A 17629-nucleotide genomic window follows, 5' to 3' on the forward strand; every position below is an offset into this window, starting at 1 on the left:
AAAAATAACACGTAAAAACCGTAATTATGTATTTTCCCTATTTTATTTCCCAAAATTAAATAATTTTAAAAAAATAAAGTATAATTAACAGTCAATCACCCCCAATACACAATGATGCAATTAGTATTGATGTCCTCTACATGAAACCACCCATTATTTATTTTCCAAGGTCACATGTAATCAATAAAATTTACTGACTGCCACATACACCTACGCAGCAGAAAAAACGAAGTTATATATATTACCGACAAAATTCCATCTCTGTCATTCGTCATGTGAATTGGTATCCCCTACTCGATGCGAGTTGTTTTTATGCTCTCGTTTCGCAGAGGAGATAACTTTTGGCCGCGCGCGTGACCTATGTTTCGAGCTGGAGAGAATTACGCCCCTGAAGCTAACTTTGACGATAAAAAGCTGCGTTTTACACGTACACGACGCTGTGCCTTCCGCCTTTTCCGCTTCCACGCCGTAAATTTGGCCACAGCCGAAAATGTCGTCCGTTTATTTGGTATATAGAAATCAACAGAGTCACGGTGGTGCTGCGGCCAAATAAAAGTGACAATCACAAACTCTGACGACAAGATTTCTCCGGACGGTATGCAGGCCGTGCGTCAGCAATTTCAGACTAATCGGCATTTAATGGATCCGTGCAATTTTTCTTTTTAAATGATGACAAATTAGCTTTCACATTAGAACTGAAAGAATAATTTAGCCACTCACTTTTTTAAATGAATATTTACCTTTTTAAAAGAGTGCTAGGAATTTTTATTTTAATTTTTTCTGAAATGTTTCAACAATTGCACTGTTGGAAGTTTAAACACATTCCGTATGAATTATTCATTTTCCGCTTTGACTTTATTTTACTCCACCAGGGACCAGGTTGCGATCTGTGTTGGTTCCTGTTGGTCAGAAGTCAATATGGCTTTGAAATTTATAATTTTTTAAATTTTGAAGCTGCGCAGTAATTTTGTGCGCATCTTAAGCGTGCGCGGTATGTTTGTATCGCTTCTTTAAATCACAGGGAGGCTGAAACTCATTACTGCGCATGCGTGATCCAAATTAGAACCTTCTGCGCAATCGTAATTCCCACCGGGGGCTGGGTAGCGATCCGTGTTGGTTTCCCGCGGGTCAGAAGTCAATATGGCGTCGAAATAAAGGAGGCCAATCCAGTCAGCCAATTCGAAGCGTCGAAAAAGGGACGTGCCGACCTAATCATTTAATTCCCGCGCATTTTGTTACATTTCCATCAGCCTGATGTGCCATTTAATGGTCGATTCGCCAATTTCCGGGCTAACCAGCTGTTAGTAAAGAAATAACAACAAAAATATTCATTGTGCTGAAGCTATTTTCATAAATTTCATTTTCCCGCCGTTCTCTAGTTCTCTACCAGACGCCATATCTGCGCGTCGCGGGAATCTGGTGCTCAACGTGCATAAATTTCCAATTCTCTAAACTTTTAGAAAGTTAAATGACCAGAAAAACCATAAATTTGTGCTTTTTTCCAGCGCCAAAATCAGGAAGCAAAAATGTCCCATTTAAAAATGGTACAATGAACTTAATTGTCCAGCAGCCGAACTTACCGAACCAGAACGATCGATTGCAATCTGTTTATTTCGGTTTGACTTGCAAGTATGTACCATCAAAGATTGCAAATCACGGCGTTGGCTCGTATTTCGCAGAAACAAAGCTATACGGATGACACACTTGTCTGAAAATAATTTATTGCGACCGGTTGATCTCACCGGTGATGCCATGGACTCGCGTGCAGCAGCAGTAAAAGCGATTATTTCATTAGGCGCTGCCGTCAGTGCAAACGCGGCGGCGGCGGCGACAATGAAAAGGATGGATTGGATGGATGGAGGGGCCGCGGCTGCCGCGCTCTCGCAGCTTCCGCTCGCTCGCATCTCCGTCCGTGGTGCACTTCACTTCGGCAGTCAGTCGGTCGGTCGGTGCCGCGCTTGCCAGTGTGTTTGTTTTGTTGTCGGTGCGCCACATAGCAAGTCAATTGGGACACTCGCTAGCTCGCGTGTTTGTTGCCGTTTCGCAAGGTACGCCTTCTTTTTCCCACGTTTCTCCCGTGCACTTTTGTGGGCCAACAAGTAGTGTGTCTATTTTTATTTTTATTTAATACTGCCAAATTTCTGGATAATTGCAAACTAAAATAATTTAAGTTGGAAAACACTGAGTTTATCAAAAGTATTTTAAGGATCTTCTCAAGCAACGCAAATCTATTTAATTTTAATTTAATAATTTCCTAACTGCAAGTTTATTTTGATAAAAATTATTGGTAAGCGATAATTTTCAACCTTGAAACCCTATAGCTTTTATAGTGAATGAATTTTCAACAGATTTTTTGTGTGTTTTAATCTTGAGGATCCCGAATGTTCAATATTTGTTTAAAATAATCCTTTCAAGTGCAGCACAATCGCTTTTTAGTGTTCCGAGGCGCACAATCAGACCCAAGGTGTGTGTTTTTTTATGTTTCTTATCGGCGGTGCGCGGACGCTTTTACTGTAAAACGACTCTTTTCAAGTTCCAAATCTGGACGCTCCTTACTCCTTATTCCGAGGCTGAAGTAAGGAGTTTTATGAAACAAGTTTGCCACTTTATATGATGTCACTGTTCCGTTTCTTCACGTCTTATATAATCGGTTGAAGAAGAGGATTCGTTCATAGAGGAAGAAACGCCAGAATTTCATCCTTGAAAGTTTTATTTTTTATGCATTCCAGTTTCTGCAGCTTAATTCATAGAATAATAAAAACAGTGAATTGATACAGTCAGTTTTACGCAGAATGACAAAAGAATTTGAGAAGAAAGGAAAATCAAAGATCGAAGAATGTCTGGCGCTTTTCCTTATCTTTAAATTAATGTTTTCTTCGTCATAATCTTCGGGCAAGAGTGAAGCAACCGACGATATTTTAAGTATTTGAATGGCATTATTTCTTGCGAAAAAGATTAAATCACTAAACTTGGTTGAATTTAGCTAGCCAGTCATACAGAACTGCTCTAGTAGAGGATTAGAAGGATTTAATTAACATTTCCCCATTCAATTTAAATATTTTTCATCATTTAGGACTTGTGCATTTTCGTTACTTCACTGCGTACGCGAGATTTAAATTTAACAAGTCGTTTTGGGTTGCTTTTCGAGGAGACACTTGATGGCTAAACTCAAAAAAATTATTCACCCTGTAAGACACCGCGCGAAAATCGTGGCATTTAATTTTAAACTGGTTTATAAGAAATGTTTGGCTGAAGATGCTTTTTGGCTTTCCTGTTTTTTATGGGCGTAATAAAAGCCACACGGTAGTTGTGTCCCTTATTTGGAGGCCATTTTTTGCACATCAGTAAAGATTTGAAATTTCGGATTATTTCCAGACAAAGTTCGCAAAAACCCGCATTTTTTCGGGCATTGCAGAAACTTTTTTGAGGGTCTTTCTGCAATTTATTTGCGCATTTTTCCGAAACACATGCAATTTTATTGTAGGGATTTTTACAAAGCTGTAAATTTGAACACTCATCGTAATTTTCCAACATTTCAGACTTTTTTAACGCGAAATGTTATCTTTTCGGGGTTAAATTCTGAAAAATGCGGAAAACCCCTAAACTGGTGGATTTTTCCAGCTAGTTTTTGCGCGAAAAACCTTCTCTTTATAATTTTGATCGGCATTGGTTCATTTTCTTATCATTTAAACGATACATTTTTATTTCTTCTCCTTAAAGACAGGTGGGTGATTCATTTTTAATGCACTCGCTGGCCTTTCTTTAATAATTACAACATTAATTTACTTGAACTCTTCTACTGTTTCAGCCACACAAAAGACAACAAGTACGAACAAGACGAAAAGTCAGCCGCCCGCCAGTCACGAGTCACCGAAGAGTAAGTCGGAAAATGTTTGCCTTCTTGTTAGATGATTTAGTTATTTGCTTGCATCTTACGGTTTTGGGTGTTTGCATTTTTTCGCCATTTTTTGCACCATTTATTTTGACAACCACGAAGCCAGAAACGAGAGTGACTAACGCATATAGGAGAGTCAAAAATCCAAACATAACTGGATGCAAAACTCCGTATTACCTGATTTATCGGATAGATCGAGCCATAGGGAATTTAGAACAGCGTTCGTCTTTTTATCGTGTCGTGTGTGTGTTTTTGCGCGTGGAGTGGCGTGTCCGCATCCGCAGACTAACCACTGACCAAAAATCGCATGTTGACGGTGTGATTCTTGGGCCGGAAGGCTCGTCGTCGTCTCACCGGGTGGGCGGCCGGCAGAAGCGGAGCCGGCGGCTGCGCGCGCGCAAGCTGGCCCTGCAGCTGGACAGTCTGCTGCACACGCCGGACGCCGGCCTGCTGCCCGAACCGGACTGGCAGCAAGTGGACGAGCAGATCGCGCCCCTGCCGCCCGCCGTGCACGCCTACCCGCTCGTCTACGCCGAGGCCATCGTCGCGTCCGACGCGGCGTCCGAGCAGCTCGTCCGACTCTTCCAGGTGCACGTGGCCACCAAGCAGGCCAAAATGCAGGCCAAGCAACGCATCAAGGCCGAGACTTTTCCGCCCAGTCTGCGCCGCCTCGACGTCATCAGGGAGGACGAGGAGGCCGCACAAAGCATTTATGAGGACGTCGACATCAGAGGGTCAGTAGGAGGGCAGGAAAAAAATTCGGGAGGGAATTTAGACAAAAATCTTTTAAGGACTGTGTTTGACGAAGTTTCTGAGCCCACCAATCGATTCGTGAGGGTCGAATTAGGTAGAGAGGATGTTTTTTCCGTTAAAAACGTCCAGTTTGACGTGCGAACTTTTTTTCCCGCCAAAACAATATGAATACGAGAACTGCGCATGCGTCAGAGCTGGTTTGAGCACTTACAGAGAAACAACCTGTATGAATGACTTGTTTTTCACATCCAGCCAGCTCTCACGCATGCGCAGTCCTCACAAATACGTTAATTTTGTTTTGGCGGGAAAAAAGTTCTCACTTCACGCTGGACGTTTTGGTCGGAAAAACGTCTATTTTACCTAATTCGACCCTCACAAATCGATTGGTGTGCTCAGAAACTATGTATTATTAAGATTAAAAAAGATAAAACTGATTATTGGAACAAACAATTCTATTTTTGCAACAATACACGCGGATTTGGCATTGAGGAAAATGTCGAATTTAAAGAGACCTGAGCAGAATTCATTTCTGCGACTCCTCAACATATTTAACCTGCGACAGATAATTTTGAAAAAGATTTCCCGCCGCAGGACCCAAGAAAGCCTTCTATCGAGCGACGGGGAAATGGTTGCGTCGGACGCGGACGAGGCCACCCTCGAGTTTGAAAAAATCATGAACCTGGAGGAGCAGAATTACGAGGCGTACCACAGCAGCAGTTCGGACGTGGACGGCGACTTCGGACGCTGCCGCAGCGAAGACTACGAGCCGGTGCTTGTCCGCGAGGGACGGCTGCTCGTCCAGCAAATCCGCGTCCAACAGTGTCCCGGCGAGGAATTCGAGCAGATCTGCGACGCCGAGGAGCTGCTCGACGGCAGGAACATCGAGGCCGAGTTTGAAGAGGTCTGCAGGCAGAACTCTGAGCTAATCGAGTCTCCAGAACCTGACAACAAAGAAAACATTGAGCCTCGAACGAAGAAAAGTGAAGTAGTTCTGGAAATCGCAAAGCTGAATTTCCTGAAGACCCCTTTCGAAGACGAAATCGTGACAAAAACAGAAATCATCACACTGGACAGTCCGCGTTCCTCGGGGAAGATCCCGCGGGCGCTGGCGGCGCAGCTGGAGGAAAACCTGGAGATGCTCGAGCGCGAAATCGAGGCGGAGAACGAGCAGCTGCGCGACGTGGCCGCTCGCTCCGCCGAAATCGTGGACAAGTTTTCCGCCAAACTGGACGAAATGAACGAGCTTATCAATGTGTCCGGGTCGCCCGTGATAATGGAGCAGATAAACGAATTCGCCGAGCAGCTGATCGCCGCCGAGGACAAATCGCTGTTTGAGACTAATAAAGATAAGCTAGTCAGCTTCATCCGCGAGGCGAGCGGCATGGAGGCTGTGCACCGGCCCGCAAAGGTGCAGGACGAGTCCAATTTGCTCAGGTTCCTCGAGCAGGAGCCCCGCACCGGCGACCAGGAGGAGCAGACCCTGACGTCCCTCGAGGAGGTCACCCGCAGGCTGGCCCAAGTTTTACAAAACTCGCTGCAAAACTCACCTTCGCCGCCGCCGCCAGCGGAAGCGAATTTCGACTCATCCGATAACGAAGCAGGCAAAAGCGGCTTATCGAGAACGCCCGTATCGCTGCAGGCCAGATCGCGCTCTGCCTCCTTCGACTCGAACGCTTCCCAGGTGAGTTTGTTTGCAAGCCAACGCGATACGGACACGATAGCCACTCGAAATTGTTTTGCTTAAAAGTCTTCAGCCAGGGGAGAGACAAACACGCGGATTTTTAAAGAGGATTGATACTGAAAACACTAAAATAATCCTGGAAAATCCTTGTCAATGCATGAAATCATCCCTTAAGATTCAGCCGAAGCCAAAATTGATTTAAGGAGCAGTTTAATTTTTTGAGACAAATGGTGAGGACTGTCTCCTTATTTGAAATGCTATTTTATTTCGCAACAAAGTGTTTCCCTAAAAGGTTTCGCACAGATCTCGACCAGAGGAATCGAAATCTGCCAAGAAAATGTGCTCAAGCGCTGCAAATTTTGGCGAAAATTTGAAAATTTTAATTTTTTCTCTCCTTTTGATGGTTGCAAATTGTAGAAAAAAAATGTTTGTCGGTCCAATTAACAATTTAAATAATTTTCAATTGTCGCCCTGTATCAATCCTCTTTAAATTTTAGAAAATTTAAAATTCAAAAGCAAAATATCTTGTTTGCATCATGAATTATGGAGCAGAAACGACACTATAATTGTAGGTCAAGCTGCCCCTTCAGTTTTGCAAATATAATTGGACGCTCCTTCTCGGCGGCGAGCAGGTTGCATAAGAAAAAGGGGTTCTGGCGGGCGCGATGTTTGTTTTGGTCCAAGAAGACTTTTTGCTACGAGTAGGCTGTTGCCCTTGAACGCCAGCGTGGCATCGACAATGACCGAAACGCGACTTTGAAATTGGCCTATTTAACGTTTATTGCTGGGGTTTTTTCTGACGGTCGGTCATCGACCATTTCGGCTAATTTGTATATTTTATTTTGTACAGAAAATAAAATAAACTGTAGACAAGCAGAGCACTTATTTCTAAGACTGTAAATTCCAAGATTTCAAAACTTTTTAAAGGTCCCAGTGGAAAAGTTCGCACGTGCAATTCATAGAAATTATAAAAAATAATTTTTTTTAATATTTTAAATTAATTTTGGTTTTTAATTTTTCCCGAGAATATTTTAAAAGTTCTCTAACGGCCAGTTGTAATATTCAGACGTATTTTGTGCGAAAATAGTTAACTTGAGAAAATTTTGCTCAATAGGAAAAAAACTGGAAATTTAATCAGCTTTCTGAATTTTGGCAGTTATTGACGCTTCTATCAATTGCTGAATTTTAATCAGGCCAAACACACACCCCTTTTGAAAATCTGCAATTTTTAAAAAAAATAAAAAATAACATTCAAGACTCAAAAGTACTATTTTTTATCTTCTCAAAATTAAATTTTCATAATTTTTCACACCCCGGAAGCAATTAATTTCCTTTGCTCAAAAAAGGGACGTAACCGGAAAAATTCGTAAAATTCGATTTTCGGGCATTTTTTAGTCAAAATTTGGTCCGTTAGGGTTTTATTTTCATGTAATATCATTTTTTAAAACAAAAAACAAATTTTTAATTAATTAGAAGGCCAAATTCAAATCCGATTTCGGTGAGCTGTCGTTTGGAAGGTCGAGGGATGCAGCGTCGTATTTCAGGGTACGACGATCTACGTTGGTTCGCCGTGTTCCTCGGCGTGCAGCAGCGGGTGGACGGCGGGGGGCGGGGTCGTGCCGAGTCTGCGGACGCTGTGCGTGTCGGCGGTGGGCCGTTTGGCGCGCGGGCGCGAGCTGATGCTGGCTTGGGGCCTGGCCAGCGCGGCCGACTTAAAAATAAGCCGGCCGAATTTAGCCCGGCGGCCGGTGCCGCCGCCACCGGCGCCGCGCTGGTTCCCCACGGGCCTCGGGGCCATCGCGGTCGGCCTGTCGCCGGCGCAGCAGCGCGCCGAGCCGCAGTTGACGCGCGAACGGGCCGCCCTGCTGCTCGACCTGCACTGCAAGTTCGCCCAGCGCCGCGCCTACCACGAGCAGCGCCCCCTGCCCGCCGCCCCCGCACCTTCCGCGGACGCCATGGGCGTCGACGAGGCGTCGCCCGACGCCGAAAAGATGCTGCAGGACTGGCTGCAGGACGAGCTCTCCATCGACGAGAGCCACACGCAGTCCGTCATGACCACCGCGCGCAAGTTCGAAGTCGACAGGTACCACGCGCTCGAGCTCCACACGCTGCTCGCTGCTCGCGCCTTGCTTGCTCACGCACTCGCCGCCGGTGTTTACTTCTGACTTAAACTTAAGTTTTGTGCAACTTATTAATTTCTTACTCAAGAAATAAATTTATTCCATTTTTCTCCTGAGAAAATCTAAAATTTGCGGTTGGAATGGTCAAAATTTCCTCTACTGTGCAGTTTTTTTCTTTTAAATTTCCTCAATTTCTCCAAAAATGTCTCTCTGACAATTTTTCAAGTACACCATTTAAATTTAAAATTGAAAAGTAATAAAAAATTCCGTCATTACAATTTTTTTTTTAATTTTTCAAGGGGGTGGAAATATAGAAATTTGGGGGTTGCCACCCCCTAAACCCCTCAGCTAGTTAGGGGAGGTTGAGATGAGTCTAATGGTTGGTAGTTTTTGAATTTCTGATAATTAGAACCCGAGATTTGGAAGTGCAAAGAATGCAAAAAACTCGAAAAAAGTAGCACATTTTTCACATTTTGTTAAATTTGCACCTCCAAATCTCGGGTTTTAGTGATCACAATTGCAAAAACTACCCACTGTTGGACTCATCTCAATCCCTTCTGAGTAGCTGAAGGATTTTGGGGTGTTTTATTTCCACCCCTAAGTTGCCATACAGCTTGAAAAATGCAACAGTGAGCGCTGCCAGGAACGGTGGTCGCTTTTTATCAAAATTGAAGCAATGGGGATGGAAGGGGATGGGGGTGAGCACCCCCTAAACCATTTAGTTGCTCAGAAGAGGTCAAGACGAGTCTAACGGTGGGTAATTTTTGCAATTGTGATGCTTAGAACCCGAAATTTGGGAGTTTGAAACATTTGAAAAACGCGAAAAAAATTAGAAAAATTTTGTTTGCGTTTTTTTTTGTTTTGGTGCCAGAATCCATTAGCCAAAGAAGAGTGCAATTTCGTTGCGTTTTTTTTTTGGTACTGCGGGGTATTTTTTTTAAATAATATTAAAAACTGCTGAAAACACGTAAAAGTATTTTCCCACGACACAAAAATATCATCCTTTCCTGAGAGTTAAGCCATACCTTTTTCAAGTAGTAATTCATTATTTCTAACCAAAAACTAAATTTATTTTCCGTTTCTGCCAACTGTCACGAGTGGCTAAAAAGATAGCTGTTCCCTCCATGTGTCAAACTCTTGACGTCAGACAACTCAACAACAATAATAGAGTTGTTTTTGGTTTTAGCTCTGTTTGTACAGGTTACGTAAGACCAAAATAAAAATAGGAAGAAATAGATTTAAAGAAATCGAATAGAAAAGTGGAACGCGGGAGTAAATGATCTCTGTCTAGAAAAATAAATTAAAAAAGCGCCAAAATTAGACACGACCGAAATTTGCGAATTAGCAAGCAAGGAGCGAGCATCGATTTCGCGAACAAAAAAACTGAGTGTTCCGTGCGTTGGAAAAAAGGTACCACATCTCGAAGCAGCGCGACATCGCCGTGGAGATCCAGGGGCAGCGGCAGTTCCGGATGCTGCGGCAGCAGATGGAACAGCTGGAGGAGGAACGGCGCCAGCAAGAGCAGCTTCTTGACGACGAGCAGCAACAGATGGCTCCGCCGGTCGGCGCCGACTCGCCAATCGCCGAGCAAGACCCACTCCAGCGGCTCGCGCAACTCGAGTCGGACGCCACCGCCGCACCGACGAGCATGGCCGCGCAGGAGCAGGCGGCCGACGGCCACGGCCCCGGTGAGTCCGCCCCACTGTGTGAACAAATTTGGATAAAAAAATAATACACCACACGACACGAGAGGAAAATCTCTTTCTTTCTCTGTTTTTCCGAATTTTTAGTAAGCTTGTAAAATTCTTTAAATTTTGTTTGCAAACGTCACGTCGGGGTGATTTACAACTTTTAAAAAGTGACAAATCGATCAATCAACGCCGGCCACTCTTTTTTTTTTAAAAAAATTCTTGCCTCTGAAGAAATAGGGGGCGTAAAACAGGCGGAGAAAGTCGTCACTCGACTCCAATTTGATTTGCATTTGCAGGATTTTTTTTGCGAATTTGTTAGGGCGCAACTTGAATGGCAATTAGGCATGAGTCAATTTTCCGGTCACGCGCGGTGTGGGTGTAAATGTGGGTTTGTGTATCTCAAGTAACAAATTGTTCACATTTCGTTAATTTTGCACCTCCAAATCTCGGGTTCTAACCATCAAAATTGCAAAAACTACCCACTATTGGATTTATCTCAACCCCTTCTGAGTATCTGAAGGGTTTAGGGGTGTTTTATCACCACCCCTAAGATGCCATACAGCTTGAAAAATGCAACAGCGAGCGCTGCCAGGAACGGTGGTCGCTTTTTTCCAAAATTGGAGCAATGGGGATGAAAGGAGATGGGGGTAAGCAACCCCTAAACCATTTAGCTGCACAGAGGAGATTGAGACGAGTCTGACGATGGCTAATTCTTGCAATTCTAAAAGTTAGAACCCGAGATTTGGAAGTGCAAAGAACACAAAAAACTCTAAAAAAGTAGCACATTTTTCACATTTCGTTAAATTTGCACCTCCAAATCTCCGGTTCTAACCATCAAAATTGCAAAAACTACCCACTATTGGATTCATCTCAACCCCTTCTGAGTATCTGAAGGGTTTAGGGGTGTTTGATTTCCACCCCTAAGCTGCCATACAGCTTGAAAAATGCAACAGAGAGCGGCGCTAGGAACTTTGGTCGCTTTTCATCAAAATTGTAGCAATGGGGTTGATAGGGGATGGGGGTGAGCACCCCCTAAACCATTTTGCTGCTTAGAAAAGATTGAGACGAGTCTAACAGTGGGTAATTTTTGCAATTGTGATGCTTAGAACCCGAAATTTGGGAGTTTGAACCATTTGAAAAACGCGAAAAAATTGGATTTCAGGAAAAATTGAATTTTTTCGTTTGCGAATTTGTTAGGCGCAACTTGAAAGGCAATTAGGCACGAGTCAATTTTCTGGGTCACGCGCGGTGTGGGTGTAAATGTGGGTTTGTGTATCTCAAGAGCGAGCGGGCGAGTTGATGGACTCTAATGCCAGTTTTCCCTCCGTTTCGCTGCGTTACGTCACGGCAGCGCGTTATTTCGGGACCGACACACCGACACACTTCCCTTAGCACCTCTCCGAGCGAATCAACACCCAACGCAGCAGCCACTGGCTGTAATGCATTTCCCGAATAAAAATGCTCTCGTTTCTGGCTTCCGAATTTTGTTGTTTAACCCTTTGAAACCTCATTGTCAGCCTCGGTGAAGGGTAGCATGGCGAGCTACTGCTGCGATTTGCTCTGGGAAATTGCCGAAGAGCTGAAACGCAGTCACGGCATTGTCTTATTGCGTAGTAAGTAGAAGAGGAATAATTCACCAAATTCACGCTTCCGCCTTGGCTTTTCGAAAGTATGCAGCACGCTTGTCGCGCCGACCTTTCAGGTTGCATACACGCACTACCACAATTTCAGTCATTACGCCCGACCAATCAATCAATCTCACGACTTGACGAGCAGAATTCGAGGAATGCGTGCGAATCATTAGAACTCAATTAAGCTAATAAGGCGTTTGATCGGAAGGCGAGCGGCGTTGGGCGGCCGGCCGGTCGGCCGCTGGCTGGGCCGCCGCCAAATCGTGTGTCACCCCGGTCGGTCGGCGTTATAGACAGTGCGGAGGTATAACAGGAGAGCCGACTTGACGAAATGCTCGCTCGCTCGCTCGTTCTCTCGGCCGTGGGAGTTTCTGTGTTTAAAATAACACACCACAAACGAAGCAGACGCCGCGCGCGCGTTCTCCTAATTTGTCCAGACGTCCATAAATATATTTTTTTGCAAGCAGAATAATATATCGTGAACCTTAAAATATATATCTCAACCGAAGATGACGCAATAATAAACCTTTTTGGAACGGCAGTAGTTGTGTTGCGTGGGTGAAATGTGGGGAAAGACAATTTGGCGGAGTATAATTTTGAGCGGCAAAAGCGTGGCAAGCAAGCGAGCTTCGTTCCAACTTGTTGTCGGCGCGCCGCGGCTCACTAGTCAGTCGGTGCCGGTCTGCCGCTTTGGACAGAGCTGAAGATGAAGTTCGCAGGTCAGTTTTCTCCTCGCCACCACCATTCGGTTGGCGGCCTGCACCGTCTATATCCTTGGGTCATTTTTAGCTTTCCTCTTAATAAGACTAAATATATACACTCCGGCCAATTTTGCACTTCTTAGAAATTTCAATATCCGTTTCTAAACTGTGAGATTATTATTGGTTGCAGTGGTTAAAAATAGACGCGCACGACGACAGATCTTTGAATTGAAATTTTTTAAACTATTTAAAATATGGTTTTCAGGACAGGATTTTGTGGACAAATTTAAAACAGTCTTGTTTTAGAATATTTATTAAAAATTAAAAAAATCATATCACTCAACGTCAAATTTCAGGAGACAAATAAAAAACAGGCAATTAGCGTCGTTCCGAGGGCCAATTTGGCAAATGAACATAAAGAACCGTGATTCACGAACAACAGAGAAAGAAAGAAAGAAACGGAGCCAACCGAACGGGTGGTTGTGGTTGCGCAAGCTCTTGGCCGTTATTCTGATCGTTGTTATTGTTACTATTGCAGGCAACAATAATAACGCAACAAGCACACCAGCAGGCAAAATGCCGAGCACAGTGCCTTCGCCCAGTTTTAAAGCCAAGGCGCCGAGCCCAGGTAAGCAAGAAGGAGGCGAACCTGCTGAATGAAAAAACGATTAACAAACGCGTGGCATTAACTAATCATAAAAAGCCGCCGAGAATATAATGGCGGCCGGGTGTAAAATCGCTAATTTATGAGGACAGAGTACACGACAGCGAGTGAAAACACGAGAGAGCGGCGGACGCGTGCCAAGAAAAAGAAGTCGAATTTGAAATTACTTACTCACTCACACACACATACGAGAAAAATATATCAAATCGATCCATATTCCGCATGAATAATTCCTTATTTCTATAATAGAATGTAGTCAGCTTTGTGTGAATATATATTATTTTGGCCGTTTCGCGCCGCACCACAAAACACTGACCGCACCTTTGGCAGGAGTGTGGTCGCCCAAGACGAGCAGAGCCCACCCTCCGCCGTCGCTGCCGTCGCCGACCTCGTCCAACAACGATGAGCCTCCGCCGCCCCCCGTCTGGACCCCCAAGGCGTCCCCCACCCTAGAGCGCAAGGAGTTCAGGCCGGTCAGGTTCGAGGCCTCGACGCCACCTCCCAGACCCCCACCCTGCACACAGGTAACACACAACTACTGTAACAAAATTATTTTGACTTCTAGGAAAAAATACAATAATAGATAATTATTTTTATTTTGATGCATTTATTTTATTATTAATTTTTACAAAGCCTGAGAGTGCATATTTGTAATTTTTATTTAATTTCTTTTAATAATAAAAATTTGTTACTTGGCAGCTCAATTTTAAACCAATAAAATACTCCAATAAATTGAATTACAGTCAGGAATACCAAATCAAAAGCTTAAATAGTATGTAAATAACTTAGGCATGACTTTTAAATTATTCCAAAACGCCTGTTGTACAAACCCTTAGTATTTGAAGCCTCCAACAGATGGCGCCACCGTATACTTTCGTAATAAATTTAATTTTAAGGCATTTCTGCTGTGATTTCAGACTCAATCCTGATACTGTGCATTCTTCACTTAATTTACTTTCTTATGACGTGCTGAAAACCAAAATCGGTTATGCCAATCGCCGTAGAATCGTCAAAAACTATTTTTTGAAATTTAAAATATTTTCCAAGGTTTCTACGGCGAATGGCTTAACTGATTTTGGTTTTCAGCACGTCAAAAGAAAGAAAATTAAGTAAATAATGCACAGCATCAGGATTGAGTCTGAAATCACAGCAGAAATGCCTTAAAATTAAATTTATTACGAAAATATACGGTGGCGCCATCTGTTAATAATTACTAATTCGTTCAAGAACACCTTCCCTGATAGATTTAATTTAAAATAATTATCCTACTCCCTACAAAACGGATTCAAATGAATTCCAGGAGGTGCCGCCGCCTTTTGACCCAGTGGCGACAGCGACCATCTCCAACTTTCTGGACCGCAAGCTGACTCTGGACATCCCGAAGCTGCCAAGGGCGCAGAACCCGACCGTAACGCTACTGCAGAGAGCCAGAGGTTCGTATATTTTCGCCTCTATTGTCTCCTTTCCGTTCATCATTTATTCTCAAATGGCAGAGGGCCAACTGCCCAAGGGCGCGACTTACTTGGAACGCACCACCATGAGCGCCTCCGACCAAACCCAACAACAAAAAGAAACCCAAGCGCAGCAGGAGTCCGCCTCCAACTTCAACCCTAATGACATTCGTGAGTTGTTTTTTCTGCACACACTTCAAAAGGATGATTGTGGCTCTGATACACTTCAAACTTAAGTGGAAAAAATGAGTTTTTATTTTTCCTTTGCTTTAAAATCTTTTTCTTGAATATTGGGAAAGAGCTGGGTGCCGTTTATATCACTAAAAGAGAATCAAAATAATTTATTTTTCATCAGCGGGGTCCAGATGTGCGATAAAATTGGCTCGCACTGCGCAGATCCAAGATGGCGTCTAAATGTGGGAAGCAAAAAGCTATCTTTGGATTGCCGTAGTTGGTTTTTTCGATCCAAAAGACACAATTAAGTACAAGAAATGCATAAATTATGTCACAATATTGACCAAAACTTGCTTCTTTTCGCGCAATTTTCACGTCCCGCCTTACTCCACCGGTCGCCATGTCTGCGCGTCACACGCTATTTTTGATTAAGATTAATTTTTTAATTCTAGTGCTGAAATGAAATGAAATTTTAATTTTGCAGTTTATACAGTGAAAAGAGAGGAGGAAAAAGAGGCAAACAAAAAGGTGGTTCAGCTGGCTCCGATAGTGTACGACGGCATTGGACCAACGACCAAAGATGGCATCCCCATTGTAATGAGATCAGTAAGGGTGTTGAGTAAATCCCCAAATCCCCTAAATTAATTATTTATTAATTTTGCAGAACATCAAAGAAGAAAATTACGGCAAGTGGTATAAACGGATGTACGATTCTTTGCACAAAGCGGGTAAAGATGGTGAGCACAAAATAACAGGAAGAAAGATTAGAAATTAAAATTAAAAAAATTGGAAGGAAAACTGACAGGGCTGTTCTCTTATGTTTCTCATTGCAGATGACAGTATTACAATTCGATACAGGCCAAGTAGCAATAGCCGTCGAGGTGTGAAAATTCTCAAAATTATTTATATTATTTCTCGTTTGATGGCTTGTCAAATATTGCGCAGTCGAAATGCATGTTTGTGGCAGTAGAGCTGTCGATATTTTAGTTCCGAGTCATAAATCAGGTCATTTTCAGCACTCACTCACTCTCTTCTCACCACTCTGCTTTTACTTTTAGCCTGCTTTGCCAACCGCTTTCTGCTAGTAACACATATTTGAGTTAATTTCAGCGCCAAACGATCATATATTCAAACTGTGCCGTTTTCCTGTGTAAAATTATTATTTCTGCGTGCGTTTTACTCATTCTGGGTGCAATATTGCAGGACACGGCGGATACGCGTCCGAACCTGAGCCCTCGGGCGAATACGACTCGGATGTTGCGGGCGGAATTTCGTCCAAATACGCCACGCTGGACCGACGGCGCATCAAGAACAAAGAGGCCGACTTCACTTCCACCACGATGCCCCGTTCAAGGTTTGACGAAATCCCAGATCTAAATAGTATTAAATTTAAAAATAAAAAACAGTAAACGAAGTATTCATATTAATAAAGAATTTTAATAATTACTTAGAATTAAACACGATTTTTTTAAAAATTTGATTTTTATATTTACGAAGAGCGTGCAACAATCAATTTTGAAAACTTTTCGTAAATTAAAAATCTAATTATTAAAAATGCTTCTCTTGAACTTTGATGAAGAGAAAAAAGTAAATATTTTTTGAATGATTTGTCAAGTTTTGTAATTAAATGCAGACAAAATAAAAACTCATTCTTCTTCAGGGGCATGGCGCCGTCGATAAAGTACGCGTGCGAGGTGTACAAAAACCAGCCGGGCCGCATCGAAGACTACGAGCCGGGCAGGTCGAGCATCTCGGAAAAAGAGGCCAAGCTTGTAAGCGAAATAATCCCGTCTGGCTTATCTTTATTAACGCCTCATCTGCAAACATAAAAGCATATTCTAATGCGGAGCTGCCAGTGTTATTCTTTTTAATTGTCGCGCTCACTAATGCTTTTTGTAATTTATTATGTTTTAGTGGTGGGATGAGGTTATGGACATCTTTGACGGGGTAGGCTCTGCTTTCATTCACCCCCTTTTTGCCCCCCTTAAAAGAGCTTTGCTCCTGACTAGTGAAAAATAGATTTTTCAATGACGTCACGCTCTGATGACGCATATCCAAATCAGAAATTGAATTGCAAAGCTCTTGACATGTTTGCATTTTATTGTACCCTGATCTCGGCATGAGAAAACCTCCTGATTGATTTTCACATTTAGTGGATCGATTTTAACGCCCCCTACCAGTCACGATGGAGAATCTTTTTTCGCGTAAGACGAAATATTCTGCTTGCTCATTCGTTTTAGTGACTCACACCCACGATCAATGCACATTTGTATTAAAATTTTACACCGCAACCAGCACCTGTTGAATATCTCTCTCGCCATTCTTCTGTACGTTGTACATTACTCTGTCACTGTGTTTACGTTGTGTTTGTTGTCCTATTTCAGCAATCTGGCATGCAAGCCTCGGCACAGAGTAAAAAGTTGCACGCCTCTTCCTTCAGTGTAGGTGTAATTTTGGTTATTTTTGTTCGTGTACAAATTCAGTGTAAAATACGTTCTAAATTTAGACGTAGATGCAAATCAAAATTGTTATAACTCAGTGTGATATCAAAATTTCTATTTTTTTAACGCTGCTTTTAAAGGATTTGCAAGAACTGGAAATGATTACCGTCAGGGTAATTTTGAAATTAATTTTTACCAATGATTTTTAACTGATTTTTCAGCACGCTGCTGAGAGCCAGTCAACAGCAAAGAAGCAGCACATGGCAAAGTAAGTTTTATTGTTAAAGACGGTCTTTGATGAATTTTCTGAGCCCACAAATCGATTCCTGAGGGTCGAATTAGTTAAGGTGGAGGTTTTTTCCGTTAAAATAGTGCAGCGCGATGTGCAAACTTTTTTTTCCCGCCAAAATAATAAAAATGCGAGAAG

General features: G+C 43.0%; 1 protein-coding gene across 15 annotated transcripts in view; it reads left to right on the top strand.

Annotated features, from left to right (window-relative positions):
• Positions 1-17629, top strand: part of LOC135941455 (uncharacterized) — a 48037-nt gene that overhangs the window by 14039 nt on the left and 16369 nt on the right. For 4 of the 15 annotated variants that reach the window (XM_065486984.1, XM_065486988.1, XM_065486991.1 and 1 more), the window contains 18 exons: positions 3809-3877; positions 4233-4629; positions 5240-6329; positions 7874-8412; positions 9860-10137; positions 13011-13100; positions 13467-13660; positions 14437-14569; positions 14630-14758; positions 15246-15367; positions 15426-15498; positions 15595-15642; positions 15965-16115; positions 16422-16533; positions 16676-16708; positions 17146-17202; positions 17343-17375; positions 17424-17470. In XM_065486984.1, the coding sequence (XP_065343056.1) occupies positions 3809-3877; positions 4233-4629; positions 5240-6329; positions 7874-8412; positions 9860-10137; positions 13011-13100; positions 13467-13660; positions 14437-14569; positions 14630-14758; positions 15246-15367; positions 15426-15498; positions 15595-15642; positions 15965-16115; positions 16422-16533; positions 16676-16708; positions 17146-17202; positions 17343-17375; positions 17424-17470 (3595 nt within the window). Of the gene's footprint in view, positions 1-1840; positions 2049-3808; positions 3878-4232; positions 4630-5239; positions 6330-7873; positions 8413-9859; positions 10138-13010; positions 13101-13466; positions 13661-14436; positions 14570-14629; positions 14759-15245; positions 15368-15425; positions 15499-15594; positions 15643-15964; positions 16116-16421; positions 16534-16675; positions 16709-16914; positions 16966-17145; positions 17203-17342; positions 17376-17423; positions 17471-17629 lie in introns of those variants that run through there. The other 11 variants (XM_065487000.1, XM_065486985.1, XM_065486990.1 and 8 more) reach the window with 11 other exon arrangements.

This window comes from Cloeon dipterum, chromosome 3 (assembly GCF_949628265.1).
Source record: "Cloeon dipterum chromosome 3, ieCloDipt1.1, whole genome shotgun sequence".
NCBI lineage: Eukaryota > Metazoa > Arthropoda > Insecta > Ephemeroptera > Baetidae > Cloeon > Cloeon dipterum.